At 33.2% G+C, this 17,346-nt stretch overlaps 1 protein-coding gene across 2 annotated transcripts; it reads left to right on the top strand.

The window, feature by feature from the left end:
• The first annotated feature begins 2,742 nt into the window (after nucleotides 1-2,742).
• On the top strand, nucleotides 2,743-16,542 carry LOC124353059 (aldo-keto reductase family 1 member B1-like). 2 transcript variants are annotated; one of them, XM_046802871.1, is made up of 7 exons: nucleotides 2,743-2,835; nucleotides 6,101-6,268; nucleotides 9,403-9,519; nucleotides 11,401-11,589; nucleotides 11,916-12,122; nucleotides 12,279-12,427; nucleotides 15,357-16,542. In XM_046802871.1, the coding sequence occupies exons 1-7, from the start codon at nucleotides 2,824-2,826 to the stop codon at nucleotides 15,460-15,462; spliced, it is 948 nt and encodes a 315-aa protein (XP_046658827.1). In that variant the 5' UTR covers nucleotides 2,743-2,823; the 3' UTR covers nucleotides 15,463-16,542. The 2 variants fall into 2 exon arrangements, with proteins under 2 accessions (XP_046658827.1, XP_046658826.1); XM_046802870.1 differs by lacking the exon at nucleotides 2,743-2,835 and adding an exon at nucleotides 2,918-3,190.
• The last annotated feature ends 804 nt before the right edge of the window (nucleotides 16,543-17,346 follow it).

Here is a 17,346-nt window from a genome sequence, read left to right on the forward strand (position 1 = left end):
GTACAGTCGGCTCTTAGAAGTAAGTAATTCTTAGGCCTTGGCTACGGAATATCAAAGAATACAGAGTAATAAATTAGTTATGCGTTAGATTTCTTAGTATTAAACACTATTAATGAATTGCTAAGGGCCTGAATTTCATGTAATGTATATCGACGTTAGTTAATGTTGAGTTAATGAGACTAAAATTATTAATTCAGACAAAAGTTTATACTTTGATATTTTTAACCCTTTCGATTCCAACATCAAAGTTGGCTCAACTCAAATCTGAACAATTTCTTAGGAACAGATCTTCTATTATTTCACGATAAACTAGGTTATGTATAGTACAATGCCTTAGATGATTTTGTTGAGCCGAAATGTTATTTGTACCTTTGATTTCTCCTTCTTTTTATTTGTTGGTTTGACTATGACAATTCACATGTTTATTTTAGCTTTGCTAAAGAATATTTCTATTGAATATATTTATTGAATAGACGAAACAATGCAAACTGGCTTTCGCCTTTAGAACTATATTATTACAATTCTGGTTTTATGAAAAACTAATGCCCTTTTAAATTTAGCACGTCAACCATGATGGTACGTAAGATAGTAACGATAAACGTGCGATAAAGTCTTCCTGTGAGCAGGTTCAATCAGAGAGACAATCAAAACAAGAGGCGGAAGTTGAAGTATCACGTACAAAACGTAGCCCAACCGTTGCTCTGATTAAAGTCCGTACTTATGTGACCTCTAAGTGAATTGTGCCGATACCGATTCTGGATCTGTCCCGCTTTGGAAGAAACAGTTGTCTTTTCAGAATAAAAATAACACTGTTAAGCTATACTTTTGAAACCAATCGTATACACGTTGAATTGAATAAAAGTGATAATTTTCCATAGAGATAGTTTTAATTATTAAGTCTAATTTTCAGGAAAATGTCACAAATACAAGAGTAAAGTGATATATTTAAAGTTTGTAAATAACGAAGAAATTTGCGTATCAGATGTAGAAAAACGTTTAAATAAAACTAATTACCTTATTTAAAAAAAAAAACTGAAATTGTCATTCGCTTCGAAAAGTCGTATCGCAGAAAATATTATAAGTTATTATGAAAAAGGTTGTGTAATTTTAATTACAAACCAAAAACAAATTTCCAGTGTAACTTACAATATTTCTTTTAGCTATCGTCTACAATTTTTATTTAAAGAAGCGGTAGTAGCTACAACAATTCCTTAAGAGGTATTTGAGTAATAAAATAGAATTTAAATATAAGAGAATATTCGAATAAGCGAGTACTCTTCAAATCGATTACTCCCAGTCGATTGTTTGAATTAGTTATCTTAGCGATAACGCTGTTTTCACAGATAACGTTTTCTGTTGTCATCGCCAGGAGAACTATACGGGAGAGTAAGGCCTCTTTCACACACATCGAATTTGGACGTCCGATATTTTATCGACCGTCCAAATTCCAATAGTGGCGCATAGCAGTAAACGGGAGCTTTCAGACTAGACGATCTCTGAACGGCAACGATAAAATGCCGTTTAGCAGCCGTCCACTGCCACTGCAAACCAACGGCACCGTGCCGTTGCCGTCCTTACAGTGGCGTACGTGTCCATTCGTGCGCTTCCAGACATATCGATATTTTACCGTCCATTCTCACTCCTCACTTCTCACTGCGCAATAAATAGATTATACAATTTTTCTTATTATGTGTTGACTTTTCATGCGCTTCAATTTATTTGTTTGGTCTTTCTTTAAATGCAATAAATAAATATAATTTTTATTATATACCATGTTAGTTTATATTCCCCCTAATCCTTGCGTTACATAGGTTTTACAGGTTGTATAATACTTTTGTTAAACTTTACAGCTAGCAGCTATACAAATTAAAGTTGCTTTTGCGATACAAACTGTGTCATGTACATTAATTGCTAACGTTTCTTAATTTTGCAGTGCACATCTTTAGGACTAATCAAGTTAATTTATAAATTGTACACATGAATTAAATTAACTCTGAAGTAACTCTGAACCATTGTAATATCGATGAAACTTCAGCCCTTGACGTACAGTATAAACAGCTTGTAGCTCATAACCAAAGTTTTTTTTAATATCAGATTTTAAATTAATTGAGTTTGACGCATCACATCAAATAAGATTGTTTCATGTCGAAAGCCTTTCTCTTTTCAACTAAATAAATTTAAACAAACATTTGTATTATCATTATTAATTAAAGTTTAGCTCTAAAACGTGTTAGTTAGAATTTTTAATAATTTTTTACTTACCTTAACGTAATAGCAAGCCTTTCCTGTGTGGGAATACAATTCCTCATTTTAGTGTTTTCGTGTTTGATGACATCTTTTAACTTGTCGTGAAGTTCATCAAACGAAACCGTAGACATTCTAAAGAAATTAAAAAAACTTATTTCCATCACGTCGAAGTTCTTCAAAAAGGGTGTGAAAGGTTCCCACCTGTTCCCTTGTTTTATTAATCGGATGTATCCAGCACTTCCGCTTAATCCTACGACGCTTTATACGACGGTATAGGAACCACATAGCCACAACACGTTTTTCATTCATTAGAGAGAAGCAATACAACACTCACTACAGCACACCATACACTCGAATAACTTTCTGAACGGTAAAAAATCGATGTGTGTGCAAGCGGCTCCCAAACGATAAAATATCGCCCGTTATTTTATCGGACGTCCAAATTCGATGTGTGTGAAAGAGGCCTAAAGGCGGTGGAAATGTCTGAACTTTCTTCAGGGACGGTCAAATTTGTCTAGCAAAAGTTACTGGAGCTTCCAACTTCTTTCACCGAATACCCATAGACGCAATCTACTCATGCAATGTAAAGTAAGGAAGATCTTTTCTGTAATAAAAAAAAACAACATTAGCTACATCTGTTTATACCCACTAGAATTTGTTGACAAAACCGATGTGAATAACAGCCAAATATGCGATGAAGTACGTTGTTTTTTCAATTTTTATTCCAGTCACACAGAATGAAGTTACTATCTAAGGAAGGAACTGAGTAGTTGAGTTGAGTTGACGTGTACAGAGGAATCGCACGTCAACGAGGATAAAAATACCAAGGCGGAGTGCATTGGCATTGCAAGGCTAGTACATCGGCGACTTGCGGAGTGAGATGGCGGCATTGTCTCTTAACAACGGGCAACATATCCCTACAGTCGGGCTAGGCACTTGGCAGGTACTTTAGCTTCTTTATCTATCGAAAACATACACTTAATTGCATTACGTCTTTACCAAATTTAAGTTGTCTAGTTTAAAAATATATCTATGTACTAGCATTAATTTTTATAAACATCATGGTTAATAGCAGGCTGTATTAGCTCACGTTGGATTTATTTAGCCTCAGATAAGAATGTTAAACTTCGAACACTCTTATTTGTTTGATCTCTGATCGAAAGTTTATGGAATATGTCATTGACTGAGCATCAACGAAGTCTATCACTCGAGGGACTGACAAAATTCATTTACGACTCTCTGTCTGTAAGATATGTCGAGAACAAACTGATCTATAGTCTTAATTTCTAAATAAAAAAACATCCTGTTGAATGATGGCGCATGCTACACTGCATGGGTTTTGGCTGTGCTTTAACGAACATTTCTACGTTGGTCTTTACAGAATTACAGTACAAATACGTTTGTAAACAAACAATACAATCATGTGACATTGTAACTTGCCATAATAACACATGCAGCCTAAAAAGTCAGCCATAGATTTTAAATTTTGCATGCAACCTTATCAAAGCCTAGTGACACATTTTATGAAAAAAAAAACTAAAAAAAATCGTTTGGATATTGATTTTCTGAGGTTTATCGATGCCTATACCTCATGGGATGTAAAAATTTCGTTTCTGTCTGTCTGTCAGGCTGTCTGGCTATATGTCTGTATGTTCGCCAGATATCTAAAAAACGAAGGGACCTATAGACCTGGAGCTTTTCACAAAGCTTCATTTATAGATTAGTAACACTGAGTTCGATGATGGCGAATGTCACTCCATTGTATTTGGCTGAGCGTTAGCGAATATTCTTACATTGTTATTATGGGTAACTGTGATAGCAACGAGAAAATAGCTGAATAAATAAAATTTGTAAACAAAATTAATCCAATCATTTGAGATTTCAGTATGTGTCTTTTGCTGATAGAGTAAAAAATATAAAAAAATGTGGAGAGTCAATGTTCAAACTCGGTGATAAGATTTGATATCAGCGAACTCTTCTGTTTTAGTACTCTTCCTAGCTCACCGGAACACCATTTATTTTAGCCTAATTTGTAATTATGTGTTAGGTTAGTTATTTACCTGAAGAAGAGATCAGATTGAAGATCTCGAAACGTAGTGTTCCTGATTTTTATGTTTCAGTGAACGATGGCAAATGTCCGGAAAAAAAAATCCTATTTCCTTCACCATTTATTATTTGAACACTGCTAGGAAACCTAATTTACCACAATGACTGCAGTGGACGCACACCACCACTCCCTAATGTCGGTATATGACTCTTGACGCAGTTAAGGTGTTAATGAACAAAAATGGGAGTGCATTATGTGGCAAGACATCTCGAGAAAAATTTCATCCGCTAACTTTAAATTTAGCGCAAAACTGAATTTCTAGGTAGACAAGAACGAGTTCTATGATGGTGCAGGTGCAACAATGGAATTTGGCTGAGCGTCATTGAAGGTTATGGACTCAGTAGGCTGACACAGTATCTTTTTTGTCTGCCGGAGGGGATTTAAAAAGTGCTTCATGATGGCCTATCCTTATATCTGTCCGTGGGATCTCTATAGAATGAAATGAGTTATAGATTTGAAAATTTGCATCCAATCTCAGCGAATCTTGCTATGCGACATGCGGTGTGGCATCTTGCCTTATCTTTAAAATGAGATATCTCATAACTCAAAATCAATAAATGAGAGAACAAACGTATTAAAATTTAATAAGTGTTCTTATAGGTAAAACACAAGGTTGTCTCAATACAGACGACTTTTATGATTTCTAAGCAACTTTAAATAGAAAATAAAGAAGCTTGGTAAAATTTAATATTAAAATTCAGCCTAAAATGCAACATAAATAGTTACCCTTTATATATCAGAATCAAGTCACGGTTATCGTTGAAAATTTCTGATAATCTGTGTAACTTATACTGATTAATTCTTTTATGGCGTAAACCATTGAGTGTTTTGGGACCGAAAGGCGAAATCTGTTCAGGTAGGGGGGAGGGGAGGGAATCAGCCTGCCTATAAAAATTCCTTTCTGACTGACTCACGGTCTGTTTATTTGGCCGCAGGATATCTTTGAATGAAACGAGATATAGATTTTGAAATTTGGCAGGCAAAATCGTCGAAGCCTGTTACTCGTGATGTTGTCTGGCATAATCCTATCTCGCAATTTAATGGGTTTACTATAGACTATAGAGCTTAAGAATTATCTTAGTTTAACAACCTAAGTTACAGCTGAAGAATTTTTTTCTCTTTTTTTAAGACTGAGCTCTTAAGCTATGCTGGCTTGTTTAAATCACAGTAGCTATTATTCTTATCATGAAGGAAACAAGATTTTTCCGGACATGTGCCATCGTTCACTGAAACAAAAAATTTTATAGTTCTGTTTTAATGATTAGTGTTGTGTATAGTTTTTTATTAAGTGCATGCTTTAGAGTTAGTGAATTAGATACACAACATGGTGGTTATGATTCCTGACTTAGGCGTGTCACAGCGCTTTGGTATGATTTGTTTATTTAAACCTAGTTTTTTATTTATGTATTAGGTTAGTTATTTACCTGAAGAAGAGATCATATTACAGATCTCGAAACGTATTGTTACTGATTTTTTGTTTCACTAAACGATGGCAAATGTCCGGAAAAAATCCTGTTTCCTTCACAATTCTTTCATCGTCAAAAAAATTCAAACAAAGAATTCCTATCATGATTGGACCTCTCCGACATTTGAACCCGTGATCTCTCAGTTATAGAGCCGTGAATGTATCGACTAGTCTACGAAAGAGGACCAGCTGAAGAATTATCGTGACAATATATTTAGATTGTAGGCAACAACCAGTGTGACTTTAATTTACCTTGTTAAATAAATCGGATTCTGTTACAGGCTCCTTTAGACGAAGTGGTTGCCACTGTTAAGTTTGCCATAGATGCCGGCTACAGGCACATAGACACGGCCCTTGTATACGGCACTGAGCCTGGAGTGGGGCAAGCTGTCAGGGAGAAGGTGCAAGAAGGAGCAGTCCACAGAGAGGATATTTTCATAACCACAAAGGTATATAAGATCTTGCTTGATAATACTGGTAGTCGTTAGGTAAGATAAGTTAGGCTTAATCATCTATATATATAAAAATGAATGTTTGTATGTTTGTCCTTTATGGAATCGTGAACTATTGGACCGATCATGATGAAAATTTGTACGTATATGTATTTTTCCACGGAGAAGGTTTATAAGCTATGCCCATCCCTTTCCCGATTCAGGATTCCGCCCCACTGGTTACAGAAATACCCATAAGAAATGCATTGCAGCAAACATATGTTAACGTCTTTTCAAATTTTTAATCAGCTGTTCTTTGTAAACATATATTACACTTATAGTTTTAAAGCATAGAGTAAGCTTAAGAGAAACGACAAATTTTGTTTAAACTGTTTTTGCAATCACTGTTAAACATAGACTTTACTATCCAGATAATACAATTCAAATTTGACGTAAAAATTCACCTTTAACTGCAATATTTATTTAATATAAACCATGCTCATGCTTGATCAGAAGAGTAATGCAGATATCATAATTACTATCTTACGTTGGCTACAAATATAAAGAATGTTATAAAATCAACCTTAGTTGTTTTTTTTTTGACAGAAGTATGGTTCTCAAAACTCCGTGTGTACATATTCTCTCGATCGAGACAACAAAGCAAGCTCAATCGTGGCATCGGAGATATAACTAATTTAATCTAAAATTTATTATAGTAAAAAAAAAAAATGTACTAAGTAATATAAGGACTTCGGTTCTTAAGATTTGCGTGCGAAGCCGTGGGTAACAGCTGGATAGAGGCAGGAATATGGTACATACCTTCATAATACGCCCAAGAGGCTCACGATGGAAACGACTATCAATTATCTCAGCAATGTTTAGAATGTGATAGAAAAAGAATAAGTGAATATAGTGTACTGTTTTCAACGGGAAATTGCGTGCGAAGCCGCGGGCAACTTTTGCAAAAAATTATTGAAATGCGCAGCAAAGCGCGCCGGGCCCGCTAGTAATATATAAGATACAACCAGAGTTGCTTAAACAATGGTTTTACTTTATATTTGTTTTTTAAACCTTTTATGTAAAGCAATTTCTGAATTTTGTATGTATATCTCGATATCGACGAGTAAAAGAAGAACCTAATTTAATCTTAATATAATACAATATTGTTTGCTTTCAAGACGATAATTTTGGTTATCGAATTTCATTATGGTCAACGAGCAAATAATAGAACGGAAAAGAACAAAAAGCTTAGCATTAAAAACTATGTGAAATCCACAAATAGATGGAAAAAGATCATATCCGTTGTGAACCCTGCATCTGCCAAGCAACCAATTAATATTAATCCACGATTAATGCGGAATCTGCCAAGCGACCAATTAATATTAATCCATGATTCAAGCGGATCTGCCAAAGGACCAATTAATTTTGATCCAGGATTCATATGGAATCTGCTAAGCGACCAATTAATATTAATCCACGATTAATGCGGATCTGCCAAGCGACCAATTAATATTAATATGATTCAAGCGGATCTGCCAAAGTGACCAATTCATTTCGATCCAGGATTCATGGGAATCTGCCAAGCGACCAATTAATATTAATCCACGATTAATGCGGATCTGCCAAGCGACCAATTAATGTCCATCCAAGATTTATATGGATCTTCTAAGTTACCAATTAACGTTGATCCAGGATTCATGGGGGTCTGGCAAGCTACCTCTTATTATTGGTAGCTGAAAATACTTTTCCACATAATAATTATTTGAATCGAAAAGAAGCAGGTTACTGTAAAGCTGAGATTCGGGAGTTCATTTAATTTTCATATTTTATTATTCACGACTGCACAAAATTGAGCAATATTATGTAATGAACACTTAGAGAATGTTAAAACAGTTGTGGAAACGAAACGCCCGAATCTAGAGCAGCTTACGACAGTTATTTTGCATAAGTATTTTGATATTTTCGTTGCGTGAATTTGCCATTATTAGTAATGCATATACATTTCTTATAATTCCATTCTTTCATTCTAATCTTCATTTAGTGTGTTATTTAATTTGTTCTGTGGCACACAGTTTTTATTATTATAAATTTTAATTTGTAAACGTTTAAGCTATTGCTAATTTTTACTGTGGTTTTTAACGATTTGAAAGGGTTTATCAAAAATCTAAATAAACATTCCACTAAATCTGGCAGTATTACTGTAAAATATAAAATCCTTTGCTACCTGGCTGTGAAAATTGGAATGAAACTGAAGCAAAATTACACATGACGTGTCACCACGCTGTTTGTTTACATTTCATCCAGTCGCTTCTATTAATTACCACACAACATTTACTAAATATTTTATACAAGTTATACAACTAATAAGAATACACCTTTGAACACCTACATATTTTTTTATTGGTACAATGTACGTGTTGGATTCGAAGAATCCATCTTCAGGTACTTAAGGTAAATAAATTAAGTAAATAAATAATTAGACCAAATTAACTACCTTCAACTTTAATTGATTTAATTTAATTTTTATATTAGAATTTAACTACCTTGGCGTCAAAATTTTGTATTTAATTTATACGTGATCAATTTACATAGTTTAAAAGTCTATCAATTAATATTTTTTTGTTACGAAATCTTTGTCATTTACGTAATACATACATTAGGATTAATTTTGACACTTTTGTAAATTTTAAATTGTTCTGAAGTTGACAATAGGTGACTTCTTTTTTTAAGAAAGAATATTTATTAATTTCTTAACATTAAAAGTATTCACTCTAATAATTTATGTAAGTCCAACTTAGTTTTTATGGCATTTAGACCAAAATATCCTAATTAATGGCACTCTTACTCCTTACTAGGTCTAGTATAAATAACACTGTTCTTTTTATACAATGCAAAATACATATTGATATGTATTGCATTTTTAACTACTCCTAAGTGATCAGAGTTGACAATATTATCCATCCACATTGAATAGAATAAAAAATGTCCCTTCCATAAGAATAAAGATGACTTTAAATATCAAACAGAAATCTTTTTTTAAATCTATTTTTCTGCTTCTTTAAAAGAGAATCTTACATGATTGACAGAATTAAATACATATTGTGTGTGTTCAGTGTAAAAGCTAAAGACGTAATGATTCTGTTTCGTTACAGCTGTGGAACACTCACCATTCTGTGGAAGATGTTGTACCAGCTTGCAAAACTTCACTTGAGAATTTAGGGCTTGAATACATTGATCTGTATCTTGTCCACTGGCCATTCGGCTTCAAGGTGAGAATTGATTCAATACTTTAAGGGAAGGACTTCAAGCGGCCCGGCTTTCAACCGGTCGAGCCCTTCCATTTCTAACTGACATCATCAAGGGCGTAACGGGGAGGTTGGTCACTGTTAGAGATGGGCTAAACCAGTACGAACCTGTAACCGTTACTTCTGATACCGTTACTCTGCGATACTGAGTACAAATACTGGTTACAAATACTGGATACTTTAAATCAGTATTTCCGTACTGGTAACGTCTTAAATAATATATAATCTAAATCAGTATTTCTGTATTTGTAACGCTTTAAATACTAGATACTTGAAATCAGTATTTCTGTATTTTTAACGCTTTACATACTGGATACTTGAAATCAGTATCGAACATATAGGTTTGTAAGTGCTTTGATGTAATTAATAGTATCCAAAAGTACAACGCAATTATGTAAAACATGTATAAACATAATTTATTATTATTAAAAAGTGTATACTTTTTGAGATGAAATTAATGAACTTCTGCTTTTTTGAATAAATTCAAATGGGCTGTTATACTGGGCATTCTTTAAGGTTATGAACATCAATTTCTATTTTACAAGTAATTTAAATTTCTGTGGTGTATGTTTGGTTCATTAACGCAGTTTCTTATTACACATAATTTGAATTAAAAGCGTAAAATATCTAATCATAGTTTACATAATTAAACACTTTTAACTCAATGTATTATATAAACTGTTTAGTTTTCTTTTCTTAAAAGAAATTACTTAATAACTAATTCAAGAATATCACACTGACACCGGGTTGATAAGTGATTTAGATTATGAAGTAGCAATACTTTGCAGTTAGAGCGTTATGATCGCGGTATTTATTTTGTATTTGTCAGCCTCAAATCAATATTTCAGTACTTTGGTATCAATGAGGATATGAGTACTTCAGGACCAGTAAAGTAATCAGTACGAGAAAATATCTGTATCTTGTAACCATATCTAGTACTAGATACAAAGTATCTGTCATAAGTATTTTTGGTTCTCAGTAACCGTTACAGATAGTGGAGAAAAGTAACCGTTAAAAAGTACTGATTACTGAAATACCGTCTCACCTCTAGTCACCGTTACTCAGGTAAGGTGTCTCCACAGTAACTGACACGCCTTCGCCAATAGTGAGTGAATTATATGTTACTATTGTTATCTTCTATTCTTCTTCTGAAATATAAGTTATAACTTCTGAAAACACCTGTTTACCGTTTTACTTCAGGTAATACTGCTGATTCACTCGCAGATATTGGCAGAGGCGTTTCTCAGGGTAACAGGGCTAGATCTAGCTTTATTTACCGTGCCTTTTCTGAGATAATATGGGTTATATCGTCAAGACTGGATGTTCCTGCAACATTCTCGTAATGTCAAAGGATTGTTTTATATTCTTTTAAATACTCATGGAGGTGAAAGTTCTATAGATGCAGTGTTTGAGGTGGCTAAAGAACCTATAAGTTAGCCCAGGAGTTAACTAAAGAATCTACGGGACAATCTTAATAATTCGATGTGAGGTAATGAGCAAAATCTCGTAGCCAATATATATTTGATCATAATCAAGCCTAATGGTGAATACATACCCTAGATGTATGGAACCTAATGGTGATACATAGCCTAGATAGAGATTTGTTCAAACAAAATGCAATAGATAAATTAGATATTTTCCAAAAAGTTAATTTTTGGGAAGTTTATAGAATTCAGATAACCCTGTGATTTCCAACAATTGTGCTTTAGATTGAGATGATATTAAATCACTGAAATAGATTTGGAAGCTGGCTTTGATTACATGCCAGAACTGAATATTACTTCTTTTTATACCTTCCATGAGATCGGAGACTTAATATAAACACTATTTTGTAAATTCCTGTAGACAAAGGAACCTCTACGAGTGCCGCAGCAGTTCGACTCTTTCGACCAGACCAGTATAGAGGATACTTGGCGCCAAATGGAGAAATGTGTGGAGTTAGGGCTAGTCAAGAGCATAGGACTGTCGAATTTCAACAAAGCACAAATCCAGAGGGTTCTGGACATTGCTACGGTCAAGCCCGTGGTTAACCAGGTAGGTATAGACTTCGCAATCTGTTCTTTTTTTAAGGATGGCGATTTTACAGCCACTAGTTTTGTTTTTCATAGCTTTTGGCCCTTTTAAATCTTTGTTATTAATAGTTTCAAGACTAAGATTATAATTTGCAATTCGAAGTGAAATACAACAATTAAATGAACAGTTCTTCCTCACATTTTTTGAAAAATGCAAATATTAAATAGATAAGTTTTTGAATAGTTACCACGCAGAACGTATAGTTTGGCTCTCAGTTGTTAAAAAGGTTAGGTGATGAAGACCTTTTCAGTATCCTTTATACTATAGTGAGTTTTGCTTTATTACAGATTGAATGCCACATGATGTTGAACCAAAAGCCTCTGATAGAGTTCTGCAAAAGCGTAGACATTGTGGTGGAGGCCTATTCTCCCTTTGGGTCACCCTCGCGCCCCAATGCACCCTCGGACGCCACCAATATCTTTCAAGACGGTAGACTTCTGCAAATAGCTGCCAAATACTCAAAGACCAGTGCCCAGATTATTTTACGCTACCTGGTAGGTATTTCCTATTTATGTTATTGAGCATTTTTGGAATCCTTTCTAAAAATATATTGAGCTACTAGTTATAACATAAAGAAAACTAGATGTTTAGGTACTTTTTATGTTCCTAATGTCTACATAAGACTTGTACAATACTTTCCGACTTTGCAGATTCAGCTCGGCGTGGTGGTTCTGCCCAAATCAGTGACCCCTGAACGCATCAAGCAGAACCTGCAAGTGTTTGACTTTCAGCTCTCATCTGAGGACATGAGTGTCCTTGCCTCCCTGGACTGTGGGATGAGACTATTCACCTATCTCGTGTAAGCTAAAAATCATCTCAATTTCATATCGGATGATTCTACTGGTCTGGGAATAGATAAACAGATCATAGTACTCATTTTTTGTTGTTCTCTTAGGACAAGAAGCTTATACATTGCACTTAGTCCTATAAGGATCTTGGAGCTGCTTCCGGAGTACAGGATATTCAGGATGGGTAAGGTTAGGGAGTAGGGGCCGCATCCTGTCGAAATCCATGAGGAAAAATTAGGGAACTAATCTCAAAGTCATGTCTCCCCGGAAGAAGGGGAGGTCAGCTCTGAACCAGCCTCTCCAGTCAAAGCAAGGGTGGCACACCCTTATTGAGGCTAAACAACCTCTGATACTTAGGCAACGAACCCCCCCCCAACTCCAACAGTCATCTCCCGCAGTAGACTAGACCAATCGAATTATCCTTTCACCCCAGATACTCAACATTTGCGGTTAGTGGTGCCGATTCTGGAATTTGGTTAAAGATTTAGGCACATTTACATACATTTGCACATTATTTACATACGGCTATTACATTTTTAAGACGGCTTACTCGTATATAAAATTTTTAAACGATAGCAAACATAAAAAGAAAATTTGAAAATATGGTGAGATCAGTGAAACGTATATTTTATGTATTCGAAATTGTTAAAGAGTGTTTGTGAGAGGAAGAGGGGAAACCTTCAAGTATACTTTTTCAAATCAAACTCTTTCAAGTGTTATTAATTTAAAAAGGGAATCTATACAATTTTGGTACAATACGCTTTGTATTCAATCGATTTCTTGATATTCAATATTAAAATTTAATTGGATGAATTAGGTAGAATTCATACATTTTATTTACATATTCAAAAAGTTTTGAGTGATGAAAGAAATACACATAATTCCAAGAAACCTAAAAAACCGTAATTCCTTCAACGGTGATATCAAAAGTGACTCGCAAATCTCGGTTGAGAATTAATATTTCTTAGTGGGAATTTTTCATTGTATTGTAACTGTCTTAGCAACTTTACACGTTTAAAAACAATATTTTATTAACAGTATTTTAATTTTTCCAAACATTTAAGCACTATTCTCCCCAAAATTCTTCGTATTGTTCCATTTTCAATAATATATCACAGAGTGTGGATTTATATTTAAAAATCATTAACTTTTTAGACACTCCTCCTTTGAAGGTTGTCATCTAAAATTGAGAGATGCTGCAAAGTAAGTTTCATTGACATTATTTATAATGATTCTTTTTCTATTAGCAATGGTTTACAAGTATCACGAGAGTGGATAGTGATATTTCTTCATAAGTCTACCTGTGATGCAGGCATGAAATGGAACAGATGGACCTCCTTGTTAAGATACAGGATGTCCATAAGTATACATCTTATTCGGTGTAACAATACTTAATAAATAAGATTAATCAAGCACAAATCAATATATGGCGATTAACTCATCAAAATCAAGAAAATTGACAACCGAGGAGTTGTACATCACAAATTCTAAACGAAAGCATGCTTCCCTTTCAAACTTTTAAACCAACCATCGTCAATTTTAAACAAGGAATGGTAATCCCGTTCAGCTGCTGGAAAAGATGAATTAAATTTCCAAAAGATGTTGAATTTTTAGTAAAAGATAGCTTACGAGATTCCTGTTTTGTGCCTTAATAACAGTCAGGCCAATCGAGGAGTTAATAACAGTTATTATCCACAAATGATGATAGCAGCTTAGAAATTAAATGGAATTCTTTCTATTAGAAATAATCTCGTCAAAATTGCTTTGCTGTTATCGACGGTCTTACTGTAAATGACTAAGACTGACGTGATTAATTTGCACATTATTGTAAATCAAAGAGTAAATTAATCTACTGTAGATCCCGTCTCTGAATACTTGCACTGGGGTTATCTAACCGGTTATTTACATAGCATGATGAAATATAAAACGGAATACAGGGATACCAACATATTGTGGCTAACCACTAAAATGAAGAAAGATTTCTATAAGTATGGGTCTTACTCCGCTCTGTTTTCACTCAAATATTTTATTCGATAATTGAATATAAATTAGCTAAGATTTACCTTTTTTATTGGTTTCTTGTGTTCTGTAGAGTGTTCACAAATATTAAATCTTTGTATTGTGCCATTTTCAAGTACTTTTTTAATGAACACATTAACTTGGCTCATAAGATCAATAAACAGGTTGAACTACGACAACTATAACTTAAAAAATCAATTAGCAACAGATTTAGAAGTAAAATAACATTACACAATGATACTAAACAAAGGGAGATGTAACACGTTTTAGTAGGAACCTATTAAAATTATTGTTTTGCCACAACATTGCTGGGTGTAGAAAGTAGATTGTAGAGTTATTCTTGCAGAAGGTGTGATAGTGCCGTGGAAGTGATATGTTATGTACAGAGTATTCCCAAACCCATGGGACCAATTCTTATGATTCAATCCAGAGATAAAAAAAGAACGGAACACTAAAAATATTTGTTAAATAATTGCTGGTTCATTGGATGAGTGTTGTTTATTATGGGCGTTACCTTCAAGAAGGAGCCCCAACTATTCTTAATTTTCTCATAAATTTTCCATATGGAAAATTATAGAGGTTATTTCCTGCTGGGGAACTTACAAGTAGAGCAACGGAACTTTAAACTCAATTTTCTTGAAAATGTTAAATTTTAACCAACGGTTATACATTTTTTTGCATCGTCAGAACTTCCACGAATTTCGTACAATTTGTGGTAAAACGTAGCAGGTATGAAAATATTATTTATTTTATCACACTTTAAACTTGAACTGCAATGAGTTGCGTAGTTGAAAGATGTTTTACAGAACTGAACAATCCTATTTTAACTTTACGTCTAAAACATAAGCTAAAAGTTAGTATTATGGGTTCATACCTGTATACAATCTGTAAAATGATCACCAACAAAAACTGTTTTCACAGGGCAAAGGATCATCCTGACTACCCTTTTGTGGGAGAATCGGTGGAAAATATGAAGTTTGACTCGGACCCTTGCAGTGCAGGTCTTCTAGACACCATAAAGAAGTGAAGATTTTCCACAGTAGATCAAATACATTAGAAGAGTTACATTATCTTCACAAGTCTGAGAAGAACACACGAAACTGTATTGTTTATAACTATTAAATTGGATAATTTATGTTGGTGACTACTAACTTAAAATGTAAAATATAGGTCTAATTGGACTTATCTTGTATATATACATACATAATCATCATATTAGTCTAGTTTACTATTATTGTACTCGAAGAATTTCACAAATAACCTATGCTTTGTTCAATATTAAGTGTTTCTAATGCAACTACAGTAAGCAGTAAATAAATTAAAATTACTAAAAAAGCAACCAATTTTTGGAAAACAAAAAAATTTAATATAGAGATATAACCAAAAAGTGTGAAAAAACTTTACTTTTAATAATACATTTTTGCATCTTTATAATTCATTTTAGACAAGTTTGTCAAAAACCAATTCATAGTACTTTATTGATGGATTGACTAATCAGTACAATCCGCCCAATCAAAACATCAAATTTTAGCCCGAAAGTACATTGAACAATTTGGAACATCTGATACGAAGACGTTAAGAAATACATTTTTTAAGAGATGATATAATCTAGAAATAAAATTAAAATATAAAACTTTAACAACTAGTAGACAATTTAAAATTTAAATGCTAAACAAATTTACACCATTTTGAATGTGTCTATTTGATAATAATCTTTAATAGTAATTTATTTAAAGTTTATTAACCATTGTAGAAACCTTTACTACAGTGTATTAGTATGACTATGTTAAAAATATTGAGTTCTAATCCTGTATAACTTGATATTAATAATTATTGTGAATGATCGTATTGTAATACTATTTCATTTAGAATCAAATATTTAAGCATTGAAATATTGAGTTCTGGAATTTTGATTTTCTGAACATATGAAAAGGAGTGAAATAAAACTAAAAATATGTAACCAAAGTGGATAAATTAATAAATAACACAATGAGTCAGCCTTTAATAATATATACAGGTTGGTATACTTTCAGTGCCGCTTATGAATTAAAAACATTGAAGCTCTGTATTTTACCTTGCCCTTGGAAACAAAATGTTTCTTAATTAACCAGACTTTTATTATGAGCCCTCTTAACCTCTATTATAAGACGTAATTAAATGTAAATGATAAGGGCACACGTTTTTTAATAGGATTGTAAAACTAATCACATAGATTTTTCTATCTTAGGGATACCTTCCGAAACTTCACGGAAGCAAATTGAATTCTATTGAGAACGTAAATGAATGATTTTTACATAGCCAGCAACGTAAAAGATAACGCTAAATATTTATTGTTATTAATTTGTTATATCAGCCCTAAGTAGTTAGTTCAAAATCTCTTTATATTGTTACAATTTGTTTACATACTCGTACATTTTTGCCTTTTATATAGATTCTATTATAATTGATTCGTTTCTTGTTATTGTTTATATCTGTTTATATCGATTCTTCTTTGTAAAAGTGTTATCATATATCATAATATCGTTATCATCTGGTTGGTTTCTGTTTATATACATATAAATACATGTATGTACATTTAATGTATTTGTATACATTACATTTAACTTAAACCACTTTTCTACACTATCAGATGCTATATTTCAAGCTTTTACTGTGCCATTATTGTTCCACAAACATTTTATATATTTCAAATGTTTGTTTTAGCATGTTGTACGATTTTTGAACATTGGCTGTACCGTTGGGATACATAAGTAAATAACAATTCGTAATAAATCTTTATAATGTAAATATATTGTGTTCTTAGTTTTAAATAATTTGTCTTCCCTGTAGATGAATACCTACATATTTCCTATTAGTAAAACTTACACATAAATACATGTACAAATACACCAAAATATTCTTTTAGAAACAT

Source organism: Homalodisca vitripennis, chromosome 1 (assembly GCF_021130785.1).
Source record: "Homalodisca vitripennis isolate AUS2020 chromosome 1, UT_GWSS_2.1, whole genome shotgun sequence".
Classification (NCBI taxonomy): domain Eukaryota; kingdom Metazoa; phylum Arthropoda; class Insecta; order Hemiptera; family Cicadellidae; genus Homalodisca; species Homalodisca vitripennis.

Excerpts from the sequence above, each read along its gene's own strand:
- LOC124353059 (XM_046802870.1), top strand. The coding sequence starts at position 3,128 with ATGGCGGCATTGTCTCTTAACAACGGGCAACATATCCCTACAGTCGGG. Across the intron at positions 6,269-9,402 it reads ATATTTTCATAACCACAAAG|CTGTGGAACACTCACCATTC; the intron begins GTATATAAGATC and ends GTTTCGTTACAG. Across the intron at positions 12,123-12,278 it reads AGATTATTTTACGCTACCTG|ATTCAGCTCGGCGTGGTGGT; the intron begins GTAGGTATTTCC and ends CCGACTTTGCAG.